Source organism: Bombyx mandarina, chromosome A1 (assembly GCF_030267445.1).
Source record: "Bombyx mandarina strain Sakado chromosome A1, ASM3026744v2".
In the NCBI taxonomy this organism is placed as follows: domain Eukaryota; kingdom Metazoa; phylum Arthropoda; class Insecta; order Lepidoptera; family Bombycidae; genus Bombyx; species Bombyx mandarina.
In genome coordinates this window covers 22,206,189-22,229,560 of record NC_143234.1, presented here as the reverse complement: position 1 = coordinate 22,229,560, position 23,372 = coordinate 22,206,189, and the positions used below count along the sequence as shown (strand labels likewise).

The 23,372-nt window shown below is 39.3% G+C and overlaps 1 protein-coding gene across 5 annotated transcripts in view; it reads left to right on the top strand.

Moving 5' to 3' along the window:
* LOC114241650 (protein Fe65 homolog) overlaps positions 1-21,435 on the top strand; it is a 73,903-nt gene extending 52,468 nt beyond the window's left edge. For all 5 annotated transcript variants that reach the window (XM_028172539.2, XM_089739426.1, XM_089739427.1 and 2 more), the window contains 10 exons: positions 5,776-5,814; positions 9,811-10,028; positions 10,263-10,509; positions 10,711-10,906; positions 11,214-11,341; positions 11,802-11,995; positions 13,554-13,759; positions 14,474-14,650; positions 14,882-15,056; positions 15,436-21,435. In XM_028172539.2, the coding sequence (XP_028028340.1) occupies positions 5,776-5,814; positions 9,811-10,028; positions 10,263-10,509; positions 10,711-10,906; positions 11,214-11,341; positions 11,802-11,995; positions 13,554-13,759; positions 14,474-14,650; positions 14,882-15,025 (1,549 nt within the window). In that variant the 3' untranslated portion in view covers positions 15,026-15,056; positions 15,436-21,435. The remainder of the gene's footprint in view (positions 1-5,775; positions 5,815-9,810; positions 10,029-10,262; positions 10,510-10,710; positions 10,907-11,213; positions 11,342-11,801; positions 11,996-13,553; positions 13,760-14,473; positions 14,651-14,881; positions 15,057-15,435) is intronic.
* The last annotated feature ends 1,937 nt before the right edge of the window (positions 21,436-23,372 follow it).

Genomic DNA, 23,372 nt, shown 5'->3' with positions numbered 1-23,372 from the left:
ACCCGTGGAATGTGACGAAGGACTCGTCGTGTAAATTACGCCATAGATATAGTCCACAAAGTTTCTCGCCGTATCTTCTCAGTGAGTTACAAATCCGATCCGGTGGTAGATTCAGCAAAGCACTGTCCTTAATAGAGCAAATGTTAGCAAAGACTCGCAGGGTGAGCCCTGTGATCTCGCCTAGCCGTTCGGTGAAGCTAGCATAACCACTTGAGGTTACTAGCAATACGAAGGAGAAAAAAGATGAAAACTTTGTGTCCAAGATTTTATTGTTTTAGGTTTGCTGAGTAGTGTAGCAAAATTTTTCTCCTAATTTTGGTGCTTAATGTATTTTATTAAATTTTCATTTAATATGCAGATTTACAGACAATACAGATGTTGTTACTGGTGGTAGGATCTCTTGTGAGTCCGCACGGGTAGGTACCAGCACCATGCCCATTTCTGCCATGAAGCAGTAATGCGTTTCGGTTTGAATAGCGGGGCAGCTATTGTAACTGTACTGAGACCTTAGAACTTATCTCAAGGTGGTTGGCGCATTTACGTTGTAGATGTCTATGGGCTCCAGTAACCACTTAACACCAGGTGGGGTGTGAGCTCGTCCACCCTTCTAAGCAATAAAAAAAAATTGTTATCATAAACCTATAAACAACATTAAGGTCGTACACAAAAACCGTATCGACAGTTCATTACAATGTTTTTGTGTAGAACAATGAACAACTGAAAACTTATATAAATAAGTGCGAATAAAATTTCTATTTCAAAATAAATCATATTCAATTTTGAGGCAAACAGCATCTTGTCTTTTCTAAGATAGAAAGCGCAATCTTTTACGATACTTGACGCAATGGAAGAATCCTCAATGCTCGTACACAGCCATGTTGCATTTATCTGGAAACAATGCATTTGTTTTCGAGACGACAGTTTCACTCGGTAGGGAACGTTCGAAGCTTTAAGCGTTTTTAAAGTTCGAAATAACTAAAATTCAGTTATAATTTAAAAAGAAAAGAAAAAAAAGGATTCATAGAATTGATGTCAATATATTACCCAGTTAATTCATTAGATATTTCTAGTTTTATTCGTGTCTGTTTAACAAAAAAAGGAATTAAATATTGTTGCAATGATATAGTTCCTATCATATAAAGAATATAGGGTTACATATAATACACAAAAACCAACAATTGCATATATAATATGAAAAAAATTGAACCCTTTACTATCTTCAAATAAAATACATTTAATACTATATCTATCTATATATTTTATGGTATTCAATAAATATAATAGTTATTGACAACTACTATTAAAGGCTCGGAGTTTCCCTGCGAGATCAAATCGGAAATGAGGAGATTCGCAGGAAAACCATGGTAACCGACATAGCCCAAAGGATTGCGACACTGAAGTGGCAGTGGGCAGGACACATTGCTCGCGGACCGGATGGCCGTTGGGGCCAGAAGGTTCTTGAGTGTCGACCGCGTACTGGAAGACGTAGCGTGGGTAGGCCTCCCACAAGGTGGGCCGACGACCTATTTAGGTTCGCAGGGATCCGCTGGATGCAGGCAGCGCAGGACCGGTCTTTGTGGCGAGGCTTGGGGGAGGCCTATGTCCAGCAGTGGACGTCCATGGGCTGATAGAATAGAAAAAAACTATTAAAAATAATTTTAGAATTTTGGAAAAAAAAATCCTATTATTGAAAGCGCTATTTCAAAACACTTCCGCCTATGACTCGCACCGAGCTTACAATCGATTCCGCAATTTTCCTCTGAAAATTGAACTGCAAATCCTCACGTAGCATTGCGCACGACCGTATTACTGGCGCAGCGAAAACTCACTCTATTTATAGGCACTGACTGTGAGTATAACAGATAAATTACAGACTGTGATTATAATAGATAAATTACAAATATATAAAGTGCCTACAGAAAAAATAAGGGAATAGTCCTGTAATCGTCCACGCAAATTGGTTCTATTGTACCAGTTGAAGAATTTCTGTAGGGAAATAAAATGAGGGTTTTTACTACGCATGATAGAGGGGGCCGGAGTCGCAGACATACAGAAAAACAAATGTATTTAGCATCTTCTGATTTATTACTACATAGATAGAATCACGACAATTTTAGGTGATAATATATTTTAACTGATATTTTTTGCGCCTTCAAACCTCCAGGAATTATCCAGGAATTCAATACAAAATGTCAAAAAGCATAATAATACTTACTGTCACTATTAATATAATGGCATCATTTTTCAATATGAACTATATTTTTTATATTACTAGTGGCATCTAGCGGTCAATAATGAGATCCGACATCCGAGATGTATAACTTTTTACACGCTTTATATTAGCTTCACTTGTATGTATGTTTGTCTGTTTGTAACTGACTCCTTTAGACGCGATTTTGACCCACTTTAAACGGCCAGATTTCATTCAAACTTTGTAGATATATCGAGGACCGATGACAATTAAATATTTAAAAAAAAAATTGAATAAATTGAAATTCCACTAAAAAATGAAAAATAAATAATAGTTTAAAAAAACTAAAAAAAACACTTTTTATATAAAATTCAACTAAAAAATAGAAAATAAATTTTAATAAATTTAAATTGAAAATAGTGTAAAAAATATATATGTCCTTGTAAAAAAAGCGTGGGGTGCATGGTGTTATTAATTATAAATATTTTTCTAACAGATATGAGTAGAAGAATTATTATTTCAATAATATCTTAAAAACACCCCATTTTCTATTTTTTTGTTGAATTTTATATAAACCCGGTTTTTTTTTAGTTTTTTTAAACTATTCTTTATTTTAGTTATGACACTATTTGAGATGAATTTCAGAAAAAAAATTAGAATTATTTTGTTTATTTTTTTATGTTAGTATTGGTGGACGAGCTCACGGTTCGCTTGGTATTAAGGGGTCACAGAAGCCCATAGACATCAGTAACAGTTGTAAGCTTCAGTTTTTACAGTTCAACAGCTGCCTTACTTTTGAAACCGAAACGCATTTATATTTATTAATTTAATATTTATATTTATATTTTGTGTTTGCTTTTACTTTTATCATTAACGTGTTTGTTTGCTAGATGTCCGGAAGCGGATAAATAGCAATTTCCCTAAATCTAGAAGATTCGTGATCTTAATAATAATTTATTATTTCTGAAGCAAGCAAACACATTTTTTTGTTATTGCTTAGGTGGGCGGACGAGCTCACAGCCCACCTGGTGTTAAGTGGTTACTGGAGCCCATAGACATCTACAACGTAAATGCGCCACCCATCTTGAGATATGAGTTCTAAGGTCTCAGTATAGTTACAACGGCTGCCACACCTTTCAAACCGAAACGCATTACTGCTTCACGGCAGAAATAGGCAGGGTGGTGGTACCTACCCGCGCGGACTCACAAGATGTCCTACCAGCAGTAATTACGCAAACTATAATTTTGCGGGTTTGATTTTTATTACACAATGTTATTCCTTCACCGTGGAAATCTATCGTGACCATTTGTTGAGTACGTATTTCAATAGAAAAATTCATTAAAAAAAGTGATCAAATTGAGAATAGATTAATATTGTTTGTCTTTAATATTATTTGTCTATAATGTAGTCTTGGCGAAATCTGTGATTATAGGAAGTAAAATAATAGTCTTTGGCAATAGAACCATAATAGTGTTCAAACTTATAATTTCAATTAATTATAGTTGAATTTCGACTATATACTGCGGGACCACTAGTAATAATTTATTATTTCTGAAACAAACAAACAAAACATACAGTCGTAGCCGCGATGCAGATAGACATTGTAGTATTAAAATATTCGTCTCTAGTTTCATTTTCGAGGGTAGAAACTCAGCGATGCATTTACGGTACATTCAAGCGCAGTAAAGCAGGCAGATAAAATTTTGCAAAAAGTAACATGTAAATTATTTTCAAATGAAGCCCGTTAAATGTTTGCAAGACGCAATTTAAGAGTTTATTACGTGCTCAAAACGACATGTGGTTGCAGTGTAGACTACTGTAGATGAATAGCATTAACATTATACGACTTGGACGACGCAGCGATGTTTCTATAAATTACGGAGAAGTTAAAAGAAAGTTAACAAAAGAACTGCTTAATTGGTCCTACTCTTTTTCGGAGGAGTTTCTGAAATGCATTAAGTAACCCTAAACACGTATAGTAAAAATCATTACACCTGTTTCTTTTCTTTATATATATATATATATGAATAATATTCGCTTAAGTATTTTGATTTACTCGTATATTCAGCACCGTTATTTCTAGTTTTAAGATAGGTACTCCTGTAAAAAACTCTCCACGAGACAGGCAGTGCCTATTGTGGAGAGTTTTTAGCAAACTGTTATGTGTAAATGTTTTCAAGGTTAATAAATATTGTGATGTTTTATTTTAAAATCTCACAAGAAACACATAGTTACAGACTCCTGTGTGTAATTAAATGAAGCGTCTAGTTGTAAAGTGTAAAGCGTTTGCTTACGTTTGCCGCTAGGAGCGCTGTGCCAACTGCATACAAATATGAGTTAACTTCTACGCTATCGAGAGCGTTAATAAACTTGCAATGTGTAACAAAAATTAAACTCGCAAAATTATAACTTGCGTAATTACTGGTGGTAGGACGTCTTGTGAGTCCGCACGGGTAGGTACCACCATCCTTCCTATTTCTGCCCTGAAGAAGTTATGCGTTTCGGTTTGAAGCATGGGGCAGCCGTTGTAACTGAGTCCTTAGAGCTCATATCTCAAGGTGAGTGGCGGCATTTACGTTGTAGATATCTATGGGATCGAGTAACCAGTTAACACCAAGTGGGCTGTGAAATCGTCCACCCGTCTAAGCAATAAAAAATAAAAATAAAAAGGCATTCTCTTGTTCATATAGATGGGTTGCCTTATCACTAGATCAGAGCTATGAAGTGTTTAGAGCACTGGACATCCATTGCAATTAATGTAAATTCCTTTATGAGGCCTGACCAAAAGGCGTCACAAATAAATAAAAAACTATCCACGCACCTCAAACAGACAATCAATTTATTAGCAATGTTAATAACCTTCATCAGAGTTCATTCAGACTTGAATTTTTAAACAGTTAATATTCTTAATTGTCATTTATATGTACTTAGTTTTAAATCTTAATTATATTTCGAAAACGTAAAACAAAAGTTCCGAATGTAAACTGAGATCGGGGATTTTACCCCATTAATGCTCCGAATAGGCAGTTAGAGAGCCCCCTAATTTGCGGGGGAGTCCAATTGCCTGTTAAAAGGGGCAGTTTCGGCGTCCTATAGGCCAAGTTTCACGCAAATGCTTCTAGTTTAGAACGGAATTGCTCTGACCGATTTTCTGGACTCTGCACTCGATCTTTATGGATGTTTTGATGAAAAGTACTTTGATGGATGCAATTTACGAAAGTGGTTGCGGTCTGGGAATATCTAGACTGGATTAGGGCTGGCAATTTAGAAGAATTTATTTACTGGTGGTAGTAGGACCTCTTGTGAGTCCGCGCGAGTAGGTGCCACCGCCCTGCCTGTTTATGCCGTGAAGCAGTAATGCGTTTCGGTTTGAAGGGTGGGTAACTATACTTGAGACCTTAGAACTTATATCTCAAGGTGGGTGGCGCATTTACGTCGTAGATGTGTATGGGCTTCAGTAACCATTTAAAACCAGGTGGGCTGTGAGCTCAGTGGGCTGTGACGTGTATCATTACCCCGAGCCAAAAAGAATTACGTTTCGTCTCTTACTGTAATCAGTACTAATATTAATTATTTGTTGCAGAGTCGAAGACGAGGCTTCGTCGCCACTAAACAAGACAAAGTAAGTTATTTAATTTTACCATAACGCTTCATGTCGCAGCATTCATAACGGAACTAATATCATATGGTCCTCTGATGTTTACACATCAGGAAGTCTTCAAGATCTTCGCAGCGTAAAACGAAACGCAGACGCTGATTATTTATATAATCTGTGCATTTTTCACTGAATCACGAATTTGGCGCCTTTTTTTATAAATTTTCAAATATTTTATCTAATTATTATTGCCAATATTATTGTCGTACTAAACATACATATAACATCACTTCCACAAACCGACATATTAATTGTCCCGAGCGTGGACAGGAGAATATTGGGAAAATACTTTCCTCCTAAATCGGTGGTAGTTTAAGGAACTATTCTATCTAAGGGTGATTTAGTAGGTGAATTCAAGAAGCACTAGGTGGAAGGACTAACTAACGCTAGCCCTGGTAAGAGCAGTGCTCCGCTGAATTGTCCTCACTAGTCTGCGCGGGTAGATACCACTACCCTGCCTATTTCTGCTGTGAAGCAGCAATGCGTTTCGGTTTGAAGGGCGCAGCAGCCGTAGTTAAAAGTGAGACCTTAGAACTCATGTCTCAAGGTGGGTGACGGCATTTACGTTGTAGATGTCCATGAGCTCCGGTAACCACTTAACATTAGGTAGGCCGTGAGCTCGTCCACTCAGCTAAGCAATAAAAAAAACGATCACCTATTTTTTTTTATATAACTTCCACACTCAAGATTACGTATGAACCGAAAGCTCTGGTCAGGTTCTACACAAAAATCTAAATTTGGAGGCAAATCTCCCTTTTTTTTATGATTGAAGTATTACTGGTGGCCCGGAGGCCTTTCCAGTTTCACCAGGACAGGTGGACGAGCAGAGGCTCAGCCCGGAGGAGCATCTTCCACTAGAGAACACAAATCTACTGTAGAAACATACATAAGTTCTTGATATCCATGTACTAATATAAAACAAAGTATGGTTGATTTGTAAATAATGCCCTGAAATCGATTTATTGATTCATTGAATATGGTTTATTGTATACAAAATAATAAACAAAACAATAGAATTAATAAACACAAAAAAATACAATGGACGGTTTTTAATATACCTAGAACGAACCATCAAATGAACAACAATTATTTAAGAAAAGATCTGTTACTAGAATCTTGTGCATGTAAACCTCATTAGTAAGTTAAGAAAGTACCTATACCTATGTACCTAAGTAGCTATGTTTATTTTTATAAATAATCCGAGTAAAGAATAACGTTAATGTAAGCATGATTACATGTTCTGTTTGGCGTCCACGCTTCTCTGGCCTTGGCGTCTACTGCTAAACTCAAGATGAGGATATGTTGTATAAGCGACGAGCGATTATGATATTAGAGTTGTTAAACTACTTTGTACTGGTGGTAGGACCTCTTGTGAGTCCGCGCGGGTGGGTACCACCACCCTGCCTATTTCTGCCGTGAAGCAGTAATGCGTTTCGGTTTGAAGGGTGGGGCAGCCGTCGTTACTATACTTGAGACCTTAGAACTTGTATCTCAAGGTGGGTGGCGCATTTACGTTGTGGATGTCTATGGGCTCCAGTAACCACTTAACATCAGGTGGGCTGTGAGCTCGTCTACCCATCTAAGCAATAAAAAAAAAAAAAAAACATAATTTATACACAACACCCGGCCTATTTCTGCCGTGAAGCAGTAATACGTTTCGGTTTGAAGGGCGGTGCAACCGTTGTAACTATACTGAGACCTTAGAACTTATATCTCAAGATGTAGATGTCTATGGGCTCCAGTAATCACTTAACAACCAGGTGGGCTGTGAGATCGTCCACCCATCTAGGCAGTAAAAAAAAAACTTTTACGTGTGTTTTTATACTGTGCTTATTAAAAATATTGTGGTCTGTTACCACTGTTTTGTCATATTCAAATGTCGATGATAAATAAACCTTAGTCGTTCACGAAAACAGAATTTTTTAAAAAAATTGGGATTTTTAATACAATTACAATAAAAACACAAGATTAAAGAGTAAAAGTAGTTTTCTAATTGAGTAAATCTATCATAATGGTTTCAAGAAATATTTCAAAATATCAGAAGTTCTTAATAGCAGTATCATTTATGTCTTCGAGCAGAGACAGCGTGTTGGAAGATCTCCCACTCGCGACTCGTCCCCTGCAAAATCTGCATGTTTCAATTGTAATCATTACCCTGGGTAGAAACAATGATAACGTGGTCAACAGCCAATAGTCAATCTATCTTATGAGAATAATAAAAAAAAAATCTAAGCAATAGTCAAATCTGTATCTAAGAGAATTGATTATGAACCACCATACCTAATGCGACTTTACTCATATACTCTATGGTCATATCTATGTATCTATGTCGTCAAAACACTTTATGAACTTCTTAACTTAATGTTTTGTAAAAATTTTAAGTTTTGAACAAAATATTGCTCTTTCCAGTAGCCTTAATTTCATTTACGTGCTCAAAATGATTATAGAATCCACAAATCAGAAGCTCATCGTAATGATTTCCCCACTTGTAACTATTCTCGGTCGGTTTGAGACTTACGAACTGCTGACAGGACCGACCGCTTTGAGAGGCTATTTCAGCTTCTCCTTGACGTGTAGGTGAGTTCACGGGGTTCAAACCGGGTGTGCTGCTAACACTGGCCCTAGCAAGAGCAGTGCTTCGCAGAATCTACCACCGGATCGGAAACGCGACCTACTGAGAAGATCCGGCGAGAAACTCAATGGGCTGTGTCTGTGGGTTAATTCAGGAGGACGGTGACCGATGCTTAAGCTACCTAAAAGCACCATTAATGGATCGGGAGTGTTCGTAATGACGTGAAAACCGCTCGCGTTCACACCTTGTTCTCTGCCTTACCGCGTTACCGCGATCCGCAAATGACGCACACAATGTAGCCTACATGAAGCTCTTTGTTGTCCTTTTTATTACCCGTTCGTAAGCTTGTAAAATGCATTTTGAATCGTATGACCGTGGCTTAGCGTCTATATTAATCCTCAGCTGCAGCATCCCAGTTTCTTATTCAACTTTTACGTTGAAAGTGTTTTTTGTTTTCGCCATTAAATGTCGTGGGTTGATCTTACTCGGCTAGGTAATTAAAAAGGGACTGCTTCGTAGGTTTCGTTGCCAGTATAAAGTTGTATAAATTTATGTTTGTTTTAATTAAATTATTTGCGGTGATCGTACGATGCCTAGGCGATAAATAAAGTTAAAACGTAATTAATAGTTTTTTTTATTGCCTAGATGGGTGGACGAGCTCACAGCTCACCTAATGTTAAGTGGTTACCGGAGCCCATAGACATCTACGACGTAAATGCGCTACCTACCTTGAGGTATAAGTTCTAAGGTCTCAAGTATAGTAACAACGGCCGTCCTATCCTTCAAACCGAAATGCATTACTGCTTCACGGCAGTTGTAGGTGGGGTGGTGGTACCCGTGCAGACTCACAAGAGGTCCTACCACCAGTAAAGATTCTAAATAATTAGATAAAATAATTAATTTACTCTAAATTATTTAATTCATTCTAAATATATTAATAATCTTGCGTGTTTTGCGATTCTAAAAATAGAAAAACTTTAGTTATGTTTACATATTGCATGAAATATGTTTCAGGAGAAATTGTTGGTTTTTCAGCCCTTTTTAAAAAGATTTAAATGTTTTTTTTTACTTAAGTCAGTGGCGATTTAGCTGTGTCAGTAGTAATTTAAATTGGTCGCTGTTCTTCCTTCATAACAATAAAAATATTGTCTATAACTTCGATGAGTTGTCCATTGATTCGCTTCGTTTATAGATACGGTGGTCTTACGAATGTCATTATTATTGATATGGGTAACGTTGTCATTGCCACTGAAAAAATACTGCTAACCCTCATCAGATCTTAGAACAAAACAGTTATATAGATCATAACGATATACATATATGCTCTAATTGACCAATGATCTTCACACAAAAACTACTTAATTAGTAAAAAAAAATATCACTTGTTTCAGTGAAAAGAACGGCTTCATAACGCCCCCACAACAGAATGGTGGTGATGACTCCCCTCCTCCGGAGAAGGAGAGGGCTGACCAGGAAGATACGGAGAAGAGTCACGCGGCACCCGTTCCCCACTCGGCTGAAGGACCCAATGATGATCTGTACGCGATACCAGTGAAGCTCAGACCGAAGAAAGAACCTCAGCTACCACCAGGATGGGAAAAACACGAGGGTATGAAGATATATCGATAAATAATTATTTAATAGCCCAATCAGTGTCACACACAATGTCCCTAAAACTGTGCCTACATCGATATTAGCCAAAATGATCCCTAAAGTATTTGAACCAAGATAGCTGGGTATTTTGTGTTCTAGTTGATATTTTTAAAGATTTTGTGTTGAGGAAAAGCCTCTATTTTTACATCTATCAATTGTTTTTTACAAAACACAGTAAAAAATGTTTCAGATAACGACGGCCCATACTATTGGCACATAAAGAGCGGCACAATTCAAAGAGAGATTCCTAAAATGCCTCCGATCGAAGCGAGGGAATCCCGTATTTCCATGGTCAGAGACTGCTCGAATCTCTCCGAAGTCAGCAAATATGAGGGTGCAGTGATGACCTCGTCTGTGACCAGGAGTACAACAAGTGGAGCTCTCGACCATGTCGATCAAGAAGCCGAGAGGAAACGAAAAGAGGAGATTTCTTACAAGTAAGTATTCTTAATAGACTAGTATTTTTTCTTCAAAATGTCAATCATAGAATAAAAGACATAATGAATAATTAAATCATCAAATGTATCTAAACCTTCGAGTGATTATGGTAAAATTTCGATCACTATGTGAAAACTGACTGTAATAAATGTATATAAGTAGTATATTGAGTATAGTATTAACAAGAAGCTATGCTGTAGACGCCGCAGTTACCCAGCCCGTCCAGAACCAGACAACGGGCGTGCTGTACGATTCTTCGTTCGTTCCCTCGGTTGGGTCGAGATCTCAGAGTCGGATCTGACCCCTGAACGATCCAGTAGAGCAGTCAACAAATGCATCGTGGACCTCAGCTTGGGCCGAAATGATCTTTTAGATCAAGTTGGTCGTTGGGGCGATGTGAGTAGTTTTATGTAAATTTTAAATATATATATTACAGCTGCCAGTTGCCGTAATAATCACAAACGCAGATTGTAATAATGAAAATTGCAAAATAAATGCATCACTCCATAAATTGAATAAGGAATAAATTAAACTTGAGACATTCCCACCACCTGTGCGTAATATGCTGTAAATCTTTGCTCTCTTTTGAAATTACTAATTTTAATTAATTTGCTAGTGAATTTAGAAAAAACCAAAAGTTCGTTTCCTTTATATAATTAAGTAATGAATTCTGTATAAATAAAAAAGATATAACTTTTTTCAGGGTAAGGATCTGTTCATGGATCTAGATGATGGCGCCTTGAAACTGATAGATCCAGAGAGCCTGAACACACTTCATACACAGCCCATTCACACTATACGTGTTTGGGGAGTTGGAAGGGATAATGGGCGGTAAGGTCTCCTTATATGCTATATTTTATATTCCAAGTTAAAAAAATTATAAGTCTTTACACCGATATTTATTTCACAATACTCGTTTGGTCTGGTCTAGACTAGAAGATTATATTGTCATTAAGCTCTATCAGATATATACATATTTAATATTATTTAAGAATTTAAAACGATTATCGCACTAATTAAAAAGGCAATTTTTTCTCTTTGCTTTCATTGGACAGTGAGAGGTATGCATAATAAAACTAAGCAAAGATTTTTACCAAAATTCCGTTCTTCTTTAAACATATCTAAATACGAACTTGAATTTCTTTTTATTCTTTTTATCGCAACTGAATGTTAATTTTTATTATTTTAGTTTTCTAATTAAGTGCAATCTAAAAAAAGCTTTGTGTTTTTAAATGTTGTTTACGGTTTTCAAGTTTTGTTTATTTAGACGATATGATATTTTCTTGTGCAGAGATTTTGCATATGTGGCTCGGGATCGCGCTACTCGCAAGCACATGTGCCACGTGTTCCGATGCGAGGCTCCTGCCCGTACCATAGCCAATGCACTCCGGGACATATGCAAGCGCATCATGATTGAACGTTCCTTACAACCGCCGCCGCGCCCCACTGACTTACCTTCAACCAGGCGTCCGCGTCCATTGTCAGGTAACTAAATAATACGTACTCATGTTGGTTGAGCATCATATTATATATGAAGAAGAGTGGCTGGTTCCATGGCGCTTTTAAAATGACGACGTCAGCGCTGCTGACGCCATTCTCATCATGGTGATCATTGCCTTCCATAGTGACAGTAATTAAGACTCACTTTTTCAATGAATTCCATTTATTACATTTCAAGTGTACAGCGATAACAACAGAGAGCTGCACTCCGGAATGTTTTGTGCGACAATAGTCACTCGTATTTATAGTAGAAAGTGCGGGTAGCTTAGTCATGAATTCTCATGAATAACATCTTAAACAGTTGTTGACATGCGTAACATTATGGAAACAGTTCATTTTAACTATTTTTAATTAACTAAATAGTGACGTTGCACCCAGATATATGAGTAGGCAAATCTCTGCCAATTTCGGCCGCTAAGCTATCAGGAGTCCTGTTTTGGGAGACGTGAAGGAGATTTAACCGCAGCGATAACCACAAAGCGATGGTCTATGAATTGACTTTAGTATCCAATACCTACGAATCGATAGTAATGGTATAATGAAAAGTTATGTGTGTAGTCATTGTAGGTGTAGTCATTGTCTTAAGGACGAGACAATTGGTGTATTTGAATCGACCGAAGAGATTATATCGGTATTTTAATTCCGCAGAGATACAGATTTTTCTAATGAAATACTTAGATCATATTGACGAATCACTTCCACGACAAAGGACATTTTCTAATACATACAAATAGAACCCGCAAAAAAGTAATCTGCGTAAAGACTATATGATTGAGATATAAACCTCAGATGGTAGCCGCATTCACGTTGTAATATCTTTGGGTTCCAGTAACCGCCTAATGTTAGGTGGATATTGAGGACGCTGTAGGATTCTGAGCTCGGCACACGACCAAACTCATCTCGTGTGTCTGCATACCTATTTAAATCTTCACCTCTTAATCACACACTCTATTAATTTTAAAATAGTTTTAAGTACTTCAAAACAAGACTGTCTTCTTGTTATAGCGCAGTGACACAGAGTGGTCTAAAGCACTTGTCGTTATAGATCTCCAAACTTTCACTATTAAAGTAAACTCATGCGTTCACGATTGCTTATAGTATTCTACCACGAACCTTGGTCTATCGGCTTAGATATTTATTTATTTATTTATTTAATACAAGGAGAACCAACAGCCGACTAACGTAGTATAATAATATAACAAATAATAGAAACAAAAAGCCAATTAAATGTCCTCACCAATATAAACAAATTTAAAACACAAAAAAAAAAACAAAAATTAAAAACAAAAGCATAGAAACAAAAAAATCAAAACAATCAGCAAGCAAGAAACAACATAAGGAAAGGAGGAAAACACCAGACTAATTTAAATGCACACTTATGTATAAATGTCAAAAATTAATAAAAATTAGTTGTGCTACACATCACCGGAACATGGCCCTTTGTCCCGTCATCGCCCAGGAAAAACCGGATATGGATAGATATATTTAGATATATCTTTTTTGTCTATACGATGCTTCAATAAAAATCTCTCTTTATTTCCAGTGGGCTGTGCGTTCCCGACTCCTATGGAAGAGCCTCGCAAGACCGTCCGAGCGTTATACCTGGGCAGCGCCGAGGTGTCCCGGGCTACCGGCATGCGCGTGCTGAATGATGCCCTAGAGCGGCTAGCTGCGGCGCGACCTCCGTCCGCGTGGCGCCCCGTGCACGTCGCCGTGGCTCCTTCCATGATCACCATCACCGAGGAGGGGGTACGTCGTTATACACGCGCATACAACCCCTCACGCCTGAGCGCACATGATCACGCGATCATGTGCGCTCAGGCGTGAGGGGCATAAACATATACATATAAACTTACACGCGTTATGATATGAAAGTGTCGATATAAAATATTAACAAAGATCAGAAGCCGTCGCGACCTGACCTTCGAATCCCGAAGGCAGGTACTCATTTTCCTAATATTCAATTTCTTTACTTCACAATTATTATTATTATTATTTTTTTTTTATTGCTTTGATGGGTGGACGAGCTCACAGCCCACCTGGTGTTAAGTGGTTACTGGAGCCCATAGACATCTACAACGTAAATGCTCCAACCACTTTGTGATATAAGTTCTATCTCAACAAGTTACAACAGCTGCCCCACCCTTCAAACCGAAACCCATTAATGATTCACGGCAGAAATAGGCAGGGCGGTGGTACCTACCCACGCGGCCTCACAAGAGGTCCTACTACTGGTGAATGTTCACGATTGACTTCCACGGCGTAGGAATAGCATCGTGTAATAAAAAACAAGCTTGCAAAATAATAATTTGTATAATTACTGGTGGTAGGACGTCTTAACAGTCCGCGTGGGTAGGTACCACCTCCCTGTCTATTTCTGCCGTGAAGCAGTAATGCCTTTCGTTTATACCACGACTCCTAGCATCCGCTGCCCATTGACGGTTCTGTTGTGTTTTCGCCCAGGAAACGACTCCGATAGTGGAGTGTCGCGTCCGGTACCTGTCGTTTCTGGGCATAGGGCGCGACGTCCGCCGCTGCGCCTTCATCGTGCACACCGCCCAGGAGTTGTTCGTCGCGCACGCCTTCCACACCGAGCCTTCGTCGGGCGCGCTCTGCAAGACCATCGAGGCCGCCTGCAAGGTAACCCACAGGAACACACAATGGACCACTGACAGATCCAGATGGAGTATAGACGTCATTGAGGGTATGGCGTGAAACAGAATCGCGGAATCCCGGGATAACAGCGTCTCCTTAGTGCTGCTTCACGTTGACTGAGAAGATCCGGCGAGAAACTCAGTAGGCTGTGTCTGTGGGTAAATTCGTTCGTCTGTAGTGGCACGGTTAATGAATGCCTGTGTGTTGTGCCCGCAGCTGCGGTACCAGAAGTGTCTGGACGCGCACGGCGGGGCGGCGGCGGCGGGGGCGGGCGGCGCGGCGGGGGGCGAGGGGCGCGCGTCGCTCGGCCAGGCCCTCAAGTCTCTGGTGGGCTCGCTCACCGGCCGCCGCTCCTCCTGAGCGTCGCCGGACCCGCTGCCGTCGACATCCGGTACGTACCTCAACAACCATCATATCGACTGCCGCATATATTTATTACTACATACAAACAAACTCATGATTCATCTATTCACACACACACACACACAATGACTTTCTTAAATGATAGCACCTAATGATCTCTCAACACTAATCCACAGCAACTGTTCACGACTTAACCTAACCTAATCTATCTTAAGAAGGTCCCTCCTTCCCTCCTGGAGATCAGTAATACAGGTCTTTGAATCTAGTACAGACTTCAGCTGTGTATGTATTTGTAACTTAATATAAACTCTGCACTACCTTTGGTTGACCAGTAGAGAATGCCTTAGGCATTAAGTCCGCCAATGTAAATTTTACATGAAGTGTAATATATAAATAAATGTTTCCAGAAGTTTCTCCGTCGGCGCGGAGGGACGACGCAGCGCCACCGGCCGCAGCCAGCACTGATTCCGCTTGCAACTAACTTAACTGATAAAATAAACGTGCATTGTTCTAAATAAAACCTTCCTTAGATTTTCTTTAACATCCATATAACTGCTGTGCGTGTAAACTTTGAGTTATTGACGTGACAGCGATTTGTGATTTTAATAGTCTTAAATCGTTTGCTTTTGTTGTTTTATTTGAATAGTTTGATGAGAGCACGATTGAAAATATTTATTCATGTAACTATGGAGGTTGGAAGTAAGGAGCACCATTTTGTATAGGTGACAAGTTGAAAAGGTATTACCTGTAAACAGCAAGTTATTGTTTGAAGACTCACCGAAATAGGGCTAGTGTAGGAAGTGGAAATGATATGAATATAGCAGTTTTAAACAGAGTGAAATGTGCTGAGTTGAAAACATTTGATATTGACGTGACAACGTCATAAAATTCGATAGAGCCGGCTGCACGCACGAAAAAACATGACTCATTGAGGCGTTCCATTTAAGGCTTGAAGTGCAAGCGAGAGCGCGCAACGAGCGACAGAGAGGCACAATCGGCCTCCACGTTCGGCAGCGTTCGACATCTGTCTCTCTCCTACTTGAGAAAGCAATGCATCCGCGTGGACAGCTGCTATACAATAATACATTTACATGTTTTCGTCAAGTATGAAGTTCAGTGAAAAGTGAATGTGGTGTCAATTGTCCATACAAAGTATCTATCAAACCAATAAAATTAAAATTTTCTTTTGAAAAATGAAACCATTCTATCAGTATTTTCTTATGACGTTGTCACGTTCAACTATCGTCAGCAAACCGACTTTACAGACAACCGGTTTTTTTTTGTGACTTGTGTAGAAGAAAAGTTTTATTACTATTTACGTAGGAAGTGTTTTTTTTCCTTCTTAATTTAGTATCCTACTCTAATATGTAGCTTATGGCGCTATTTTTAAAATCTTTCCACTTGCTACAATAGCACCACCTTCATTCGCTCCGTTTCACCGGACATTATGGTTTTTATTTTATTGCTTAGATGAAAAAGAATAATAAAAAATAAAAAAAAAACTTTATAATACACTATGATCGTCCTTACTTCTACCCTCCATAATCGTTACGAATACGACTCGACGTCCAAGTGCCGTATTCATAGGCAAGTTTTAATAGACAACCGCTTAGCTTCACATCGACTGCAAGGACATATCTGTTAGTTGTGCGTAGTGTATTATTATGTGTTTAATTGTGAATTCGTGATTCCAAAAACAATTAGTCAGGATTCGATCTCATACAAAGTCTGACATGAAAGTAACTAAAAGACCGAAATGTGGGTCTCTTTTTTTTTGTCGTAAACTTCCGGTCGTAATTAGGAAGTCTCTAAAATCTAGTCAGAGTGATTTCAAAGCGAAACTACAGATAGCACAATAAAAAAAATCCTACCTAGACTGATGGTCTTGAGAGACCATTTCAGCGTAGCCTTAACTAGTAGGTGAGCTCACGGTGCTCAAACCTGACGACGTTGCTAACACTAGCCCTAGCGAGAGCTTCAAAATTTGATGTCGCATTGTAGAATACAATTTATAATCGCCATATATTATATACAGTGAATTATATTCTGTTTACTGCGTCACGCTGAAGGCATCATCATTATATAAACTCGAGCTATATTTATGTAAGCCAATAAAGAAACGAATCGAAAATGGCGTCTATGTACCTGCACTGACAGATGGTAGGGTCAACAAATAAAAAGAAAGATAAAAAAAGTTGTTTATTGTAGAAAAATATAAAAAAAAAGGAAATGAGAATGTACTTTATGCCCTGGCAGAGGGGGAGGTGTCTCATCTGGGATGCAACTTGCGTAGACACTTTTGCTGCCAGTCATCTAAGTCGCACAATTCGAAAGTGCAAAAAAACTCGAACTCAACAACAAAGTCAGAACTGAGATTTTTTTGCACGCAGTACGCGCCTTGTTCGACTAAAGACAGCAATAGTTTAGAGTGAGAGCGCATGATCGCCGCCGCCATTTTAGATTCGCTTCTTTATTGGCGCGGCTTATACCTACTGTTTAGTTGTGACAGGTCAAAAGAAAAATAGGCTTTTAGGTTAGAAATTGGATGACAGTAAGTTTAAGTTTGTAGTTAATTCGATTTTTCGCGAAACGGTTTGCAAATGAAGACAGCTGTCAGTTATTTGCGATTTTACATCTGTAGCTGATCGATGTGCGTAGTTTAAATCTTAACTTTGTATAAAGCATTAAACGTTAAGTCATAGGTATGTTAATATGAACGCAGTCGACTTCTGTAAGTCGGTCCGTCAAACATGACATAGGAAATGTGTGATTGTTTATATTAACATTAATTAGTTCTTTGTTTGTTTGTCATTAGTGTTTAAAGTCGCGTACAGACATCGCGAGGCGTGCTCGTGACTGGTTCGTCACGCATGCCTCAACCTGAGGTATCCTCCTCCTCGCGTCGTTTTCCTCATTACTGATCTGATCATAAAACTGCGCTCACTGGACTCTCTGTTGCGAATGCCCTGAGAGAAGCCGAAAACCGAACCAAATGGAAGCTGATGGTACAAAGAGTCGCGAAGGGATTTCAGGGACACGACCTTCAGCAATGAAGTATTCGGCTAAGAAGAAGAAGAAGAGAAGGTTGTGTCTCCGCTGTATCAGTTTCTCGTGTACGATTTCCTTCCATCTGCTGCGATCCTTAGCTTCATGAAGGGCATTGTGGAAGTTGATGTTTAGAGAAGATCGTATGTGGTCCGACCATGTCGTGAGACTGCATCCTCTGGGACGTTTGCCATCTACCTTTCCTGTCATCATCAGCTGTGATTGTGACCCTTTTTACGAGAGCAATATGTCCGAAGAATTCCAGCACCCTACGAAGGCATATAGTGGAAAGTCTAGTTTTGATAGTAAGCTCTCTCAGAATAGACACGTTGGTGCGAAAGGCGGTCCATGGAATCTGTAGCATTTTTCTCCAGCTCCACACTTTAAAGGCGTCTATTCGGTCTCTGTCGGCCTTTTCAGTGGCCAGGTCTCCGCTCCATAACTGAAATATGAAGAAAACTAGCGAACTCACCAATGTGGTTTTAGTTTTGACCTGAGGTCTACAATGGTGCATTTATGGCCGTTTTCCAATTACAGCACAAGAGCGCATTATGCGGCATAATGATCAAATACGCTTCAGCATAATTCGGCATTGTGCGTCACTGAGTCGCATTACGCTCTGTAATTAACCATTACTTAATGGTAGTTTTCCAATTACAGAGCATAATGCGACTCAGTGACGCACAATGCCGAATTATGCTGAATTATGCTGAAGCTTAGTTGAGCATTATGCCGCATAATGCGCTCTTGTGCTGTAATTGGAAAAGGACCTATGTATGCGTCCCGAACGATACATGCTCTGATGAATGCTCACTGTGAGCACACACGTCCACACACCCCGAGGCATGCGAGACGAACCATTCGCGACACACCCCCCGCGATGTCTGTACGCGGCTTAATATACGGCTTTATTTGTGTCGAATTAATTACATAGTTTGATGTTTGGAATGTAGTTAAGGACATTCGTTAAATTTTCTTAGGTTAAGTCGAAGTTATTATAAACAAACCTTTACAATAAATTTAAGTAAATATACTTTTGTTTTTCGCATGTTACTTACGTATTTAAATCCATGTGATCTTTTAAAATAGTACGTCACAAGTTTCACTTTAGTTGATGACTTCGTAATTGTACGCGGTGATTGAGGGCCATGTATAATCATAGTTAATCTACACTTTAGTTGTGAAATATTATCGAAAGGTGAAAAGCTATTTTATTTAAGCGACATTTATCTTTGTAATTAAAGGTGCGTTTTATTTGATATTACCATAAGCAGTTTGATATTTTTGTGATTGAACTACAATTAAGTTTACTTCATTTAAATAGCCGAAACAGTTTTTTTGTTGTGATTTTTTTTTTCAAATTTTAGTCTTTAAATGGTTCTTCTGTGAATTTGCAAAAAAGGCGCTTAAATTGTATAGTTTCACCCATCGACATGTGATTTCAAGTTGAGTTATTTCAAACTAACTGACAATAGTCTGAAATGAGACTAACGAATTATGTTTGCAAGCTTCCATTGCCGTTCTTATTAAAGAATTACATTGAAGATAGCGTGGCACCACATTCTGCACTCTGTATAAAATATGTTACTAACAGTTACCATATTAATTCCTAGTCCGTATAATGTTAATTAAGGAAATGATTATGTAAATTCTGAGCGCGCTTGTATTAATATCGGAAGCGTGCAAATTATCGATGTTTTATGTCTTTTTGTTTTCGTGTGAGTGTTGTTAGTTAGTATTTATAATGGTATTATAACGGTCGGGATTCTGTAAATATCTATACATACATAGCATATAGCATTAAGGTTAGGTTATGGAGGGTTGGATGGCGGGAAAAGAAACGGAGAATCGCGTATTCCAGCTAGAGTGCCAGAGCACGCTATGAAATTTAACCGAAAAAGCATGATGCTATTTTTAACGTTTTTGGTGCTTTTTTTTTCTTTGTCACGTCATTCACTTCTCTATTGTGTTTCGAGTCTATGTGTAGGAGTTTACTATCGTCTAGCTGGAAATATATTGGTGTCGAGCACGGTATGAAGCTAGGAAAATTGATATTGTAATGCAAAACGTGTGTTTAGATAATAATTATATAAAAAAACAAATGAAGAAGAAAAGAAAAAGGATATAAAATCTTATAGCATAGACGAAGAGTTTATTTTTGCTTAAGCATAAAGTAAATCTTAAGGGTTTTGATTGCGAAAGATAAATATTTTTTGTAACGACATCGCGTCGGGTAATAATAGTGGTTATATGATAAGCTTTTTGAGCGTAAAACTTGAACAATTACATATAAAAAAATAAAGTATATTTTACAGTATATTGATTGAATGCGACGTCTGTAGGGCAGTCTTATATAGTGCTCAGTATTGCTCAGTTAACTAACACGGCACTGGAGCTACATAACCAGCGAATGAGCCCTACAGGAGTCGTACCTCGTGACCTCACAATTATAAGGGTGTTCGAAACACATAGAGCTTGTATCACGGTATATTTTAATATGTTATGTAGTGCTTGTATTACGAAGGAGAAAAGTGTGATTTGTTTAAAAATGTATGAAGTAGCCATTTGATTTGATCGGTTAAGATGAATTAAAGTTTGTCGTGCACCTGAGAGAGCCCGCTGATGTGAATGAGTGGAGCGCGGGTGATTTGATATCGGAAGGAGTACATCTTCAAACTTAACAGAGCTGGACGAGGCGAATCGCTCGCGCTATAGAAACTGGACGGAATGTCTCGGTGTTTGTATCAATTCGTTAATTAGACATACGTTATTCGCGTAATTCAAGAATCATTAAGATTTAAAAAAAAAACATTAATCCACAATCACAATATCGATAAGGCGATGTCACAAGCAGAACGCGTAAAGAGTAACTTAGTGAAGACACGAAAAAAAAAATGCTTTCGATTAAAAGCCTTCCGATTGTTAGAATCTGTGTTGCTTCACACTTTTATAAATAAACACACACACAAGAGCTGTTCTATTTATACGTAAAAGTCTAGTGTAATCACACTATAACGCTAAGTTAACGAGATTAGATTATTTATACGTGTTAATGTATTAAGGCGGATTAGGCACGGGAAATAAGCGCGCGTAATAAGCGCCGCGAAGCGTTATAACGGGAGCGCTTAATTTATTTGGAATATGAGCGCGATCGCTTGGACTGCCTTTAAGCGAGATATTTTCTATAAATGAATGTAACGTTGTATGTACGTAGTATATAGATAGCTTATTGTTCTAGCTCACTGTTTCGATGTAAATCGGAACGATTTAACGTAAATACCGCTTTAACAGCTTAAAAGCCTTCAAAATGTGGCTTTTAATGAGTAATATTTGTGAAACTTAATAAAGAATATTCGTATTAATGTTTTCATTTATTTCTGGTATCGTTCGCTATCAAAAAGTTATTTTAGGAAATTAAATTGAATTAATTTTAAATTAAGTTAACGATCTTAAAGTGTTTTGAATTATTTTGTGTGAATAAGTAGTAGTAATATAGTAGAAACATTTAAGATTTTTTTTTTTTTTTTTTTTTTTTTTTTTTTTTTTTTTTTTTTTTTTTTTTATTGCCTTTGTAGGCAGACGGGCATACGGCCCACCTGATGGTGAGTGGTTACCGTCGCCCATGGACTTCAGCAATGCCAGGGGCAGAGCCAAGCCGCTGCCTACCGCTTAATACTCTCCACAAGCCTCGTTTGAAGAAGGACATGTCATAGCGCTCGGGAAACACCGCGGAGGGGAGCTCATTCCATAGCCGGATGGTACGTGGCAAAAAAGATCTCTGGAAACGCACTGTGGATGACCGCAGTGGCTCCAGGTAGTATGGATGAACTCTACTCCGGTGGCGGGCGGTGCGATGGTAAAAACGAGATGCTGGTATCATCTCGAACAATTCCTCAGAGCACTCCCCATGGAACATACGGTATAAAATACAGAGGGAACCGAAGTCCCTCCGCAAACCCAGAGGCTCCAAACGATCCGAGAGAATGGGATTATCGACAATCCGAACGGCCCTCCTCTGTATGGAGTCAAATGGAAGAAGCTGGTATTTGGGAGCCCCGGCCCAGAGATGAGAGCAGTACTCCATGCGAGGCCGGACTTGTGCTTTATAAAGCAAAAGTCTTTGTCCAGGCGTGAAGTACCGCTTCGCTCTGTTGAGGACTCCCAGCATTTTGGACGCCAACTTGGCTTTGCCTTCCAAATGACTCCGAAACTGGACATCGCTCGAAATGTCGACCCCAAGTATCCCGATACTCTCGGAAGGTTGCAGGGATACTCCTTGGAATTGCGGCGCCATGACAAAGGGGTCCTTCTTCGCAGTGAACGCGCAAACTTGTGTCTTTATCGGGTTGAATTGAACCAAGTTCAATTCACCCCATTCGGAGACTCGCCCCAGAGAGTTCTCCACTTCAGACACAAGTTTTGATCGTCTCTCTTGCACCACGCTCCGAGAGAGACTCTGATGGCCGATATATCGCGCATCCCCCGTGCTATCATCTGCATAGCAATGCATGCCATCAATAGACAGCATGTCATTGATATACAGGATGAAAAGCGTGGGGGAGAGCACCGAACCTTGTGGAACGCCAGCGTTAATGGTCATGGTATCAGAACAGTCACCGTCTACAACGACCGTGATGCTCCGCCCATCCAAAAAGCTAGCGATCCACTTGCAGAGACCTTCGGGGATTCCGTAAGATGGTAACTTCGATAGAAGTGCCCTATGCCAGACCCTGTCGAAGGCCTTCGCGATATCAAGGCTCACAGCAAGAGCCTCGCCCTTGCTCTCCAAGGCTTCAGCCCACCTGTGAGTAAGGTATACAAGAAGATCGCCAGCTGAGCGACCGTGACGGAAACCGTACTGTCGGTCACTGATCAGCTGGCGATCTTCAAGATACTTCAGGAATTGTGTATTTATAATTCGCTCCATCACCTTGGAAAGCAAGGAAGTTATCGCGATAGGCCTGTAGCTCGATGGGTCCGACCGGTCACCCTTCTTGGGGATAGGGTGGACATGAGCAGTCTTCCATGAAGACGGAACCTTGTTAGTGCAATAAGAGAGGCGATACAAACGCGTTAGCGCAGGTGTCAGCTCAGGGGCGCACGTTTTCAGAACCACTGCGGGGATGCCGTCTGGCCCACTCGACTTATGAACGTCCAGGAGTCGGAGCTCCCGCCTGACTGCACATTGTGTGAAGCAGATATCCGGCAGGGAGCTATCACACCGGGGGATGCTCGGTGGTGTGGCACCCTCGTCGTCCACAGTCGAGTTCGAGGCGAAGAGTTTGACCAGAAGGTCAGC